At 35.9% G+C, this 12737-nt stretch overlaps 1 protein-coding gene across 3 annotated transcripts in view; it reads right to left on the bottom strand.

The window, feature by feature from the left end:
- Positions 1–12737, bottom strand: part of kuz (zinc-dependent metalloprotease kuz) — a 100863-nt gene that overhangs the window by 27068 nt on the left and 61058 nt on the right. For 2 of the 3 annotated variants that reach the window (XM_069847310.1, XM_069847312.1), the window contains exons 2-9: positions 12333–12593; positions 11822–12010; positions 10077–10369; positions 8012–8158; positions 5453–5648; positions 2191–2375; positions 812–986; positions 27–204 (exon numbers count right to left, since the gene is read on the bottom strand). In XM_069847310.1, the coding sequence (XP_069703411.1) occupies positions 27–204; positions 812–986; positions 2191–2375; positions 5453–5648; positions 8012–8158; positions 10077–10369; positions 11822–12010; positions 12333–12593 (1624 nt within the window). The remainder of the gene's footprint in view (positions 1–26; positions 205–811; positions 987–2190; positions 2376–5452; positions 5649–8011; positions 8159–10076; positions 10370–11821; positions 12011–12332; positions 12594–12737) is intronic. The other variant, XM_069847311.1, reaches the window with a different exon arrangement.

Here is a 12737-nt window from a genome sequence, read left to right as displayed (position 1 = left end):
TACCTGCTAAATTTTTAATAACTGACCTGCACTGTGTACCAGCTTTCCTGGCACAGCTCCTGGCACTGCTATTGCGTAGTTTGTCATTCTCATTCAGCAGGCGTGGATAGCAGCACCTGTCTGTACACTCGTCGTCGTCATAGCCACAATCACACTCCTCACCCGCTTCCACAATTTTGTTGCCACAGAAGGCTCCTTCCGATGCTGTAACAAGAAACAAATATTTAAATTACAATAGAGGTGATTCTACAGCCCAAATATTCTTCATTTCTGTTGTACAGACTGTAGTGTAAAGCTTGTTTGGTACAGCAACAGACTACACATAAAGGGTATGGATTCAAATCCACATTATGGCATAACTTATAGATTGGCTTTGTGACAAGAAGATGAAAGAGCAGATATCCTGACCAAAAGGAAGCAAATTTTTTTGTTTCCTTGCTTCTGTAGGTAAGGTTTGTTGTTTAATTGCAATGTTGCATTTTAGGCTTAGTAAGGTGTAATGTTAGGGTTTCTTTTTAATCACAGCACTGCAGGAGTACTTTCTCACATTTAAAATTTGCCGCGGCTATCTTCAGTTTGTTCGGTTTTTCCATGACAAACGTGTAAAACAATATAAAAAAATAGATGAAGTGTTATACTTATATGCATTTCATGAAGAACTTAGAAAACAGGGATTAGAATAATGAGGTGTAACAACCGGAAACACCTATTTGTTTGACGAAAGTTCCTATGGACCACCATACTGCTTTGAAAAACAAAAATATTGTTGCATCAAACGACTTACTGAGAGTCACGTGCAATGTATTCTTACCTGTGAAACAGTTCCTCTTCTTATTGTCCTCAATGGCGTCCAGCACATTGCTGATGTTGCCAATACTACAGCTCGAGAACTTGCTGTTGTTGGGGCGGTCGCCACTTGTAGCAGATGCAAACATGATGAAGTTCCCATTCAGTCCCCCAGGCCGACACTCAGGTGGATAATCATGCTGAGGAGAGAACAACAAAGTAATGTAATAAGTGAAATTTCTTTATATTTCGCAGCCAAATGAGAGAGTAGTAGTGGAGTGTAAAATAAATTATGTTATTTTCTTTACGTAATTAAGAAGTTAATTTTGATAAGAATATTTTACGCATGAAGATCAACACCATGATCCGAGGTTAGTCAAGGTCAGGCTACCAGCAACAAAACTAGCACACAACAATACAAAGAAAAGCCTTAAAACTACCCATGATTACTTATATTGTATGTATATTTGTAGTCATTCAGTATTAAACATTAATTGTATTATTACATTAATTCTTTCATGTTATTTATTACCATTTTATTGCAGATATTTTGTTTTCATCACGTAATTTTTCCTTCCTCGATTTTTCGCCTCCGAATTTAGAGAAAATGGGGAGAAATTACGCAAGTTAATATAGTATGTATATTAGTCAAAAGTGAGAACAATAGTAGGAAATAGAATTGTAGGGTAGAGTTAATTAATAGTAACAGAGGAGATACAAAGTAGAATACGGGAGGAAATAGAAATGAAATGGCAGACAAATGTAATTAAGAGTTATGGTGTAACCTAAATATACTAATGTGAAGGTATACCATAACATATATAGATGCTGTTGATAAATATATCGTATATCATATCATACAGTATATGTAAACCAAACATCCTCAATATAAAGAATAAAACTAAGCTTTTAAGAATATCGAGCAATATTAACATCAACACACCAAAATAAAGAAATCCAAGTACTACCAAATTTCAACTGCTAAAAATATCACAACCTAAAACATAATATTTAAGACGTTTGTGAGTAAGTTTCAGATGCAGCGTGATGTAATATGAGATATGTATGAACACTAGTAACTCAAAATTTAGAAAATCTCCACTACTTAAAATATACCTACGTTGTACGGTTTTTATGTTCCTCTAAAGCATCCTTTGCTTCTATCCCTTTTCTCTCATTAACAAAAATTTAATTAAGATGAGTAAACAATCACTTACATTGATCAGTCTTCATTATGGCAAAATCTCAAGTTAAACAGAAAATTAAACAAACATTCTCTAGTATCATATAACTTTTAGTCATTCTATAAGTTACAGTGAAGAAAAAGATCCATCATGGTTACATATTACGTAAGCTAACTGTACTCCCTCTGACTTGACTACGATCTGACTGACTGCTGCTTACAGGTGATCCGAAATTGTGGCCAATTTCATGAGCAAGAGTGAGCTGGGACACTTTAGGAGGAACGCGACTGTTGTAATTGACGAACGTGATGATGCCAGTGTTGAGGCTGCGCTTGGTGCTCTGATACATGCCTCCCACTGTCTCAGTGTACGTCTTGTACTTCTCGCATATGCCTCCCGAAGCTCCTGGAACCAACCACACATAACAATACACTGAAAACTCATTGTGATGTGCGTGAAAGAGGATTCCAACATAACAGTAACTAAAATAATATATATTACACTGTGTGTTTTTCTGGGCGTAGAACATATGGATTTAATATTGCCATAACAAACCCATGTACGAAAACAATGAAGAAATAACTTAATCAGTGGGCCATATTTAGAAATGAGCAGGCTTTGACAATTTGTTAAACAAGAGAACATCAGACTTTGACTTAGTAACCATAAATTATTTTCTTTCAAACCTGAAGACTCATTTTGACTATTCTAATTAAATCATCATTTTAAGTTTATTAGTATAATTATGAACTATGTAAGGATTAAACCTGTTCCTATAAACCTGTTTACTGCACTGATGTTCCCTTTGTGCCTAGTTTTGGCATTTTCTCGCAAGATAGCGAAAAGCAGTCATTTTAATAATAAACGAGAACTGCGCACAAACTGTGCAAAGAGTAGATGTAAATATAATCTTAGTTGTCCTTGCTATAAGCAGCGATAGATCTGCAGCGTTTCTTGCACTTTAATATATGGTACTTTTCACATTTTTCTGAACACAAAACACATATGCACGTATCATCCGGATCGTGGAATGTCTTATTGGAGCACAGCAGTCATTTACCAAGCACTACAAATGATCTTCCTAATTCTGTTGGTAGTCTTGTATTTCGTTAACCCTATATTATGAGACGTGATGATCACCTCTAACAATTATAGTTGCTAAATAAAGTCTCAGGAACCATAACTGTACTGCTTCAAGTTTTTGAGAAATTTTTTACACGTAAAATCCAAATTTCACACCCATATCAAAGCAGTGTTTTTGATGTTATGTAAGAAAATCATAATTTTGTAAAAATCGTCATTTGAATGCCAAAATATATTTTAATAATCTTGTATGTGCTTGTTTACATAGGTTGTTTTGTTTACCTTTTCTTGCTGAATGTGAAGTTTGCCAGAAGAAGCAGTAATTCAAATTTAGCGTTTATTGAACTATATCAAACTTGGTAACAGGATGAAGAGCAATATTTTAAATATTAAAAACAGTTGCTCAGGACAGGGACCAATGGTGGGCTTATGTGAGGGCGGCAATGAAACTCCAGGTTCCTTAAAAGCCAGTAAGTAAGTATTAAAAACAGTTAATTTGAAGAACTTATTAAAGACTAGCCGTACCCGTGCACTCCGCTGCACCCGTTAGAAATAAATACAAACTAATTAGGCCTACATAATTAAAATATGACATTTGGTCCAGGGAACATTCGTGTTTGATAGAAGGATAAATCGTTTAATATGTTACTTAATTTAAATTGTTTAAAAAAATAAAATAAAATTCGATCATTTTGATCCAGAGACTACTCATTTGGTGCAATGACAATTCCTTTAACATGTTTCTTAATTTTTATTACATGCAACCATAGTTTAATGAAGATTGACATATCATTTAGTTTTAATGTGTATACTTTATATTACTTGCTATATGTTTCCATTGAATTATGGTAATAACTTAATTTTCTTAATTTTAACCCTTATTTTTTACGTCTTCATTAAATGGTGCTTGGTCCACTATGGTTCTGAACCCTTCAAATAACTTAAATAGTGATACAGCATATATAGTAATATGCAATTATATTTCTTTCTATCAAGTTTTCTGTGCATTAGAAGCTATTTTAATTTTACCTGTCCTCAATTCACTCAGAAGTTACTGTAATAACATTATAGCATTATGTCCATCTAGAAAAACTACACTTTCAAATGGTGAAATAATAATTAATTATACAAATAGATTAATTTAGCTTCCGATATTACTTCATACAAACATAGAAATATTCTCTGTAGGCTATGTTTCATACCTTTCGATTGTTGTTGTCCAAGGCCCCTTATAGACGAAGTCATTTGTTTTTTATTTCATTACACCGCCTTAGATGGCAGTTATTTTAATTTTAAAACTCATTAATCTCATTAAGTATCAGTCCTATCAAACTTTTTCAAAGAATAAAACTTATCGGAAATGATTTTTAAAGAACCTTTTGTTATGTAACATTTTTCACAAAAATCAATAATAAGCGAGATATTTTGATTTATTTAATTCAGGCCCCCTTATAACCCCCCTTTTAAATAACGTATTTTGAATGCCATATAGCCTAAAATCTAAGTTACAACGAACTTAATTTATATTCTAATTTTCATCGAAATCCGTTCAGCCATTATCGCGTGAAAAGGTAACAAACATCCAGACAGACAGACAGACAGACAGACAGACATACAAACAAAAATTTCAAAAAAGCGATTTTCGGTTTCAGGGTGGTTAATTATATATGTTAGGACCAATTATTTTTGGAAAATCGAAAATTACCAGAAAAATTTCGGTTACAGATTTATTAACAGTATAGATTTTGATATGCTGATATTCAGGGCAGAGTTGACATTCTAAGGATGCTCAGAAAGACAGCTGTTACCCTATTCAGGATGGAGGCCTCATATATATATATATATATATATAAATGTTAACAGTATTCAATAAACTGTTGTCGAAAATGACCATAAAGTCATTTAAATATGTGGTCCTGCATACATGACTTATATGTCTAAAATGCAGATAGTAGGCCATTGATGATACAAAAGAGGAGAGTTCGGCCAGTGCCGTGAATCAGGTCTTGGCATAGCTCAGATGGAAAGAGTACTCAGCACACAAAGCTGAGAGGTCCTGAGTTCGATTCCCAGTGCCGGAACGAATTTTTCTCCAATAATAGGTATGGAAAAAGACCATTGTTGTCCAGCTGAATTTCTATTTAAGAGGAAAGATTTACACATAAATAAATGCATCACATGCTCGATAATAACGATCTGCAACAATGCAAACGTCAGCATTGCTGTACAAAATTGGACAGCAAGAGAAAAAATTATGCACATCAGTCAATCCTTAGTACCACTAAATGTCCAACCAATAATACAAAATTCTGTAAAAGTAACAATCATTCAATGAAATTTGAGTACACTTCTGTCTGTTATATGTAATTTGACCTCCTGAAAAAGACATAGACACACACCTGAGGCTGATGCAACCCATGCAAGTCCGAGAGTGCCTCCTGTGAAGTCCCTATATGTAAACACATAAGCGAGGCAGAAATCCTCGTGGTTCCCCAGGGAGTGCAGGTTCAGAAAATTGCTCACATCTATGTTCTCATGACAGAAGGGATTAGGCTCTCCATGGTATGGCATTCGACATGGGGTGTCATCATCAATCTGAAACCAAAACAAAAGTATTTTTTACAGGAAAATGTGTGTTGTTACTGTCATCGTTTATTTTTCTGTCTAATACATAGGAATAGCAAAAAAGAGCATAAATGATACCAGGATGTGCTCTCATTAGACATCATTTACCAGGTGATTTTGTAACTTTGTTACAAAGTTTTAAGGGTGATAAAAATGATCAATATGAACTATTTTCATATAGAAACTCATGTCCGGAAATGTTCTGTTCGGTAGTTATTAGCTTTGATATGTATAGTCAGTGATTAGCCAGGTAGCATCGAACCCAAGACCCTCTTTCTGAAATTTGGTTAGAGATTCCCTGTTCCTGCAAATGTTGCTGAATTCTCATAAACATGGCATGAGCTAGTTGGCATCATAAATGATATTCTGACAGATAAAGCCTTGGCACCTTTCTTCCATTTCCATTTGTCCTTTGATAAAGTGCAAATCAGCAAGTTCTCTTAAAATAAGTTTTTCCCATGATAATAAGAAACTAAAGAAACAAAAAAATTATTGTATGTACGTAATGCTTACCCAAATGAACTTAACGTCATAGAAGAATGACAGCTACAGATACAATGAGGTGAGGTTTCAGTGCATGGGACATGAGATCGATGTCACATGACTATTTTAATACAAAAGCTGTAAACAAGATTCTGTACCTATCAACATGACCTTTGTAACGTTCACAAAAACGACGACCTCGACAAAACTTTTAGGGATAACGCTGTATCAACTACTAGGTTATTTAGCATCGATGGGATGGGTAGTAGTGAGACGGTATTTGACGAGATGAGGTTGAGAATTCCGAGGTTCTCCCCAACCATAAGGAGAATGTCAGGTAATCTATGACGAAGATTCCAGATGGTGGACGAAAATCAGACTAAGTCGCAGACACTACTGAAGAAGCTCATAGAAAATGATTTCCAGGGAAGTTTTCAGTCATGAAATGCTACTGAAACAATTATCTTGCCTCAAAAGGGAATTACTTTGAGGGTGATGGTGACCTCTACTGTCGAAGGTAAAAGAATATTGTGACAGCTGCGTCGGGATTCGAACGCGTGTCCGACAGGGCACGCGGCAGACGAAACGTTGGTCGCTTAGGTTTGGCAGACATAAGGGGAGCGTCTGCATGCCGAGAGGGCAAAGGGGCGGTGCACTACGTCGCGAGGCAAGGGGGGACGCAAAGCTGGTAGTGCTTCACTGTGCGAGGTGAAGGGGGGGACGGATCCTCCCAAACAGAATCGTCCAGAAGTCTGTTGAAGTAGAAATTTCGAGCAATCGTACTTTCTCGCAACTATGGTGTGGTTATAAATTACGACACGCGAGTGAACTTGAGCAGTTTAGTTGGTTGCAGTGTTGTTGTAGTCGGTGAACAGCAAGCCAGCCAGTCTTGTGTAGCAGTGAAGCCAGCTTCGAGACCGGAGTCCGACTTGAGTGTGTCCGCAGCTGTGCGAGCATCCGAAGTCCTGAGTTCGAGTGCAGTGGACCGCAGTTGGGGGACCTGAGTTCGAGGTTCAGCGGACTGTCTCTGAAGGTCTCTGGTTCGAGATACTGTGAACTTGAGTGACTGAGCTAGAAGAACTAGCCAAGGCAAACGAACTGTGAACTGAGAACTGACAGTTCTGATTTGTAAATAGTGCTTTGTGAACATTAGTTAAAATTAACAGTTCATTGTTGTTTTCAATAATCCAAGTAAATTGTCATTGTCGTCTGTGGATCGGAATAACGAATACTGTGTTACTGTGTGGAGTGGAAATTCCATTGTTGACGGGAGTAGAATTAATTGTAGAAAGTGAAGAGTTATTGTTGTAGAATAAAACTACATTATTGTTTTGAATTTTAAAGTTACAATATGTTTTTAGGCCATCAGTCTCGGGATATATTGACTACACCTTGTGCATAGATTGTTTCATATTAAAAAAGGCTAAAATGTAAAAATTAATTTGAAGTGCAACATGAGTTATTACTTCATTTCTTTAATTGTTTATTTTAAATAGTAATTATCTTATTATTTATTAATTTTCGTATCGTGAATTTTAAAACATTTATTTAATGGTACCAGGAATCTGCCATTCAGTATGAGACTAAAATGTGGTCATCTGATGACACTATTTCTTGTAAAATCATACCAGATGAGCATATGCATATTGGTCTGTCTGTAATCCAAAAGTGTAAGAAAAGATGAACATGCTCTTCCTCGTTGTTTACACTACCAACATCCTGACATTACATCACCAGTCAAACAGTTTCAATATTACTAACTTCAATATCAAGCATATTGAGTATTGGTATCTAATATTCTAAGAAATAAAGGACTCTGCAAATTTTGGTATATATTTTGTATAACATACTTTTATCCTCTGCACTTCAAACTTTATGTTGCGATGCTCAACTCGTCCATCAAACTTGGTGTCTCGGTAGATGTAGTTCACAGCAGTCACGTGATGAGCTATGAGAGAAAGAATCTCCTCCCTGGTCTTCTCTGGGTCATTGTTCACCTGTGACAAACACCAGATTCAAATTCAGAGATATTACCGGGGAAGCACTTACCACTATTCCCAATTTGTAAAGGGTAAATTGTCAACTGAATATAATATTAAATAACAACAGAAATATAAGAAAATTATCAATGGTATTATGTTTATAAAAGACAAAATTTTACCTCTGATTAATGTTCTAGCCGATATGTACATCTATTATCATGCGGTACATCTCACTTGACAATATGTGTCAGTGGAAGAACAACTATTTGTATACATCTTGGTCTGATTAGCATAATATGTTACTAGTCAGCGATGTATGCAATGGAGTGGGAAAGGATCTGGTCACTCTACCCCATTAACTCGTGGCTTAGTTGCTTCGTGAGTGATGCCTTGTTGGTGTCACTTATGAGGTTCAAATCTGTCTTTGGACAATTGATTAAACAACAAACAAAAGGCAATATTATTATATTCAATTTAAAAGTTTGCTGTTTATGATAAAATTGGAATAACTTTTCTTGTAATTAATCATTTTCGAAAATTTAATCGCCATAACATTCCTGATACTCAGCAACATAATGGTCCGAGCTGGCAAGCTCTGTTCTTTTTCATTTATTAGGTAAATGACATGTAACCTTGTCTTGACATTTAAGCTCTTTGTGTTTGGCATCTATCATGTTCTAATCAGCAATTACAGTACTGTAAACAGTGCATTTAACCAGAAACAAGGTTAGCAGCTCTTACACGTTCAATAAATGTGGTTAATATTATTATCTGAATAAAGGTACGATCACACATCGCTACTTTTGCAGCGCAACTTTTGTACTGCAGCTGCAAAAGATGCGTGTCGTGTTCACATGTACGCCAAAAGTAGCGCGCTGCACGCTACTTTTCGTGCTGCGCAACCCGAGTGCTGCAAAAGTTGCAACTGGAGGTTGCGAGTCTGTTCACACACAAGGCGCTACTTTTGCAGCCACAGTCATGCTGCAGGTTTCCATCTCCGTGTTGACTTCTCAATATACATTTTGTGGTTTTGTATTGTATTGTATTTATTAACATTCCATGGTATTCATACATGCTTACAGCTAGAATATGGAACAAGTCAAAAAACTTAATACTATTATAAAATCTTAATTTATAGTCATAGTCATATACAGACGAGATTTACAATATAGTCTACTAGTACAACACATAGTTTTAGTATCAATTTCATGAAGTGTTATTGAATGTCATGAATTCACCTACAGAATAGAAGGCGTGAGAAATTAGGTACTTCTTTAATTTGGCCCTAAATAATTTTATGTTATGTTCGCATTATTAAGAAACTCATGCGAAAGCTTCCTTATCTATTATTTGCTTTTCTGCCATATCTAGTATTCAGAAATTGACATTATTTTTACTATAAAGCTTTTAAAAACGCCTATATACTTAAATGATAACCAATAGTATATTCAAGTAATCAATGCTGGCAACCCTCCTGTTTGGAACTATGCTACGGAAAATTTAAAAAGATGAATTATATCGTCAGCAATTATGCTCAGACTGTGTTGTGTATTTAATAACTGTTACAAATAATTTATTTTCATCACATTTAACATTAAAATATATCCAAACAATAAAAGTATCATTGGCACATTTGGGTGGTAACACTGGTTGCAACTGCAGCAAAAGTTTCAACAAAACCGATATCAAAAATGCTGCGGCTGCAACCCTGAGAACCCTGTTCACACGTCGCTACTTTTAAGCTGCGCGCAGCATGGGAAAGTAGCAGGCAGCAGGTTCGGCAGCCACTATTTTTCGGGTTGCACCATTGTTCACACGTCGCAGTACAAAAGTTGCGCAGTTTTTTGTACTGCAGCACTGCAAAAGTAGCGATGTATGACCATACCTTAATTCGTAAGAACAATGTGCAGTTTAATTTGTAACTAAGACCCACCTGTTCGGAGATGTGCCTCCAGATGAGGGGGTCAGTCTGTATGAAGAGTGAGCATGTATTTTTGTTCTCCTCTTTTAGTCTGGTCCCTCGCTTGCTGCGATGGTGACTGCCACTTCCCTCATTGGCTTCACGGCTGTATTTGTTGTGGTGGGGATTCACCTCTGCTATGGGAGGTGATGGGGCCTGGAGCTTTGCAGGGGTTGGTGGGGGTGTAGGCTCGTCCTCTACAGAGTTTTGGATGCGGTCCATCCACTGCACCACTTCATCTGTGATGCCACAACCTCCAACATGGCCTGCAAAGCAATTCGCACCTTGCTGAAAAGAACTCAGATCTTAACTAGAGATGGATGAATACTTGAATGTCCGATTAATCTATAATGATCATCAGAACTTGAGACTTGTGCTCCAATCCATCACTATATGAAGATGACTACTCCGAACATAATGCCTCATATTTAAGCCAGATTGTAAAGTTTCTACGAAATTTGACTATATCTTGCAATAAGAAAAAAAATCTGTTCTTATTTAACATAAAAAAAGCGAACAACTTGATAAGAAAAGGGCACTGCAAAATATTTATGGACCATCTTGACACATTTACTACCATATAATCTTCATCTTGCTCAATCAGACCTCATCTGTTTGGTTGAATGAAAGATAGATGTTGAGGACACTTCTTTAATAATGATGTCATCAAAACTGTTAAGAAGTGCTTCACTTGAATCAATGGCTGCTTTTGCAATACAGAGGTACAGAGACTTGTTTAATAGTGGAAAAACTGTGGAGCTGACTTTATAGAAAAAGACAGTAAGTAAATAAATGCCTGAACTATGACATATTGACATATGTGACCTTAATTTCCTTAGCTCCAGTAGTATCTAGAAGAGTGGGAAAGGAACTATTAGTTTGAGCGAAATCTTTGTAGTAAATAAAATACAAAAAGGGATTTTTTAGTAAACTACTGTAAGTGTGATAAAACTTTATGGAGTGAATTAAATACGTATTTAAAAAATCTAATAACTTATTTATATATTTTCTTAAAAATGACACTTGCAATCCACTGCTGAAGTCACTACTGGAAACTCGACATGTCTCAAACACATTAACCCCTGACTAATGTGTTCAATTGCATGTCAAATCTTATTCTTCAGCTCTTTAACATAATGTAATCTATGGGCAACAACCTCTATTTTAAAATTCTTCTAAGACTTCTTTCCGAAAGATGTCACATTAAAGAATATAATCTCGCTAAACTATTAAGCTATGCTGTACTGCAATCCTTACTCGGTCCTTACTGTCTTTTTTATGAGGATGAGGTTTGTTTTGAACTGTTCAATATTTGCGTCAATGGCCTATCCTCTCAGTCCGTAAAGGAGCTGGTTCCCAGTCATCCTGGACACTGAAGTTCCTTCAAAAAGTATGTTGAACTTGTACAATTCATTCTGTTTCTTACAACTGTTCCACACAGAAAATGCATTGTGGAATCAGCCAAATGCTCCATTGCAAGCCAAACACAAAATTATGAACCAATTCTCTCTACCTTAATTTTTTCGCCATAGCTTCGTTAGTTTATTAGTCATACCAAATTAAATATTGTTTATCGAAAATACCTCACTTTGCACAACTAAAACATTTATAAGCAAAATGAATAAAACTCATACAAACACATTTTCTCAAATATCAACAGCAAAGAACATAAAGTAGAAGTACACTGTAATATCAATTTATTGTCGAATAGAACCCACCTGTTCTCAAGTGCTCGTAAGGATCTTGAATGTCACTCTCAGAATATATAATTGAGTGAAAAGTTTTGTTGGAATCTTTTGGAAAGTAATAATGGGCTTTTTCCACATAATACGAGCCCTTTGGTGAGACGATTTTACCCTGAAACACTCCATCACTTATGGAGCCATAAACATAGCTTTCTGCTTCCCCTAAAACAATAAAAGCAAATCAATTATAAATATTCACAAAACGCTAAAACAATGGCTTTTAAAGTAGAAACCATATACACACAAAAATGTGGTTAATAATTAAATAACTTAAGATGTGACTAATTTTAAAATTGTAATACGACTAAAAATATGCTTTTATACCATTTTAATCAAATATGAATAATGCTAAAGAATGCTAAGAAGAAGATATTAACAAAGCACCATCATTTTCAACAAAAATCTGCATAGTTTCTTTATACCTCTCTAATATAAATAGCAAAGAACGGACTTACATCAAAAAGATAAAATGAGGGCAACTCACCCAGTATATGTCCCTGGTAAATATGGGAAGTCTCGAGATCTTCTTCCTGGCCTGAGGGCCCAACCACAACCAGATTATTGCTGAATGTGGTCAAGTCCCTTTTCAAACGAATATTGAATGAACGACCATGAGCATTGAAATAGAGGTGGACGGCATTGTCCCGTGACACAGACCGCCGCGCTCGGACATGACTGCGATGCACATCCTCATGGTCGTATGTCAGCTCCTCATAGTGCCGGATATACTCGTTCAGTCTTACAGCTGCAACAAAGAATATGACTCAAGATATCATGGTTTAAAGCAGTAATACATGTATTTTTCCCATATGTTACATGGAGCAAATCACTGGACTTTAACAAATGGACCAGGAAAGCAACATATGTGCTTGCTGACAGTCACAATCTA

The sequence above is a fragment of the Periplaneta americana genome, chromosome 15 (assembly GCF_040183065.1).
Source record: "Periplaneta americana isolate PAMFEO1 chromosome 15, P.americana_PAMFEO1_priV1, whole genome shotgun sequence".
NCBI lineage: Eukaryota > Metazoa > Arthropoda > Insecta > Blattodea > Blattidae > Periplaneta > Periplaneta americana.
Note: the sequence above shows the minus strand (reverse complement) of the source record. Positions and strands in the feature narration are given on the sequence as shown.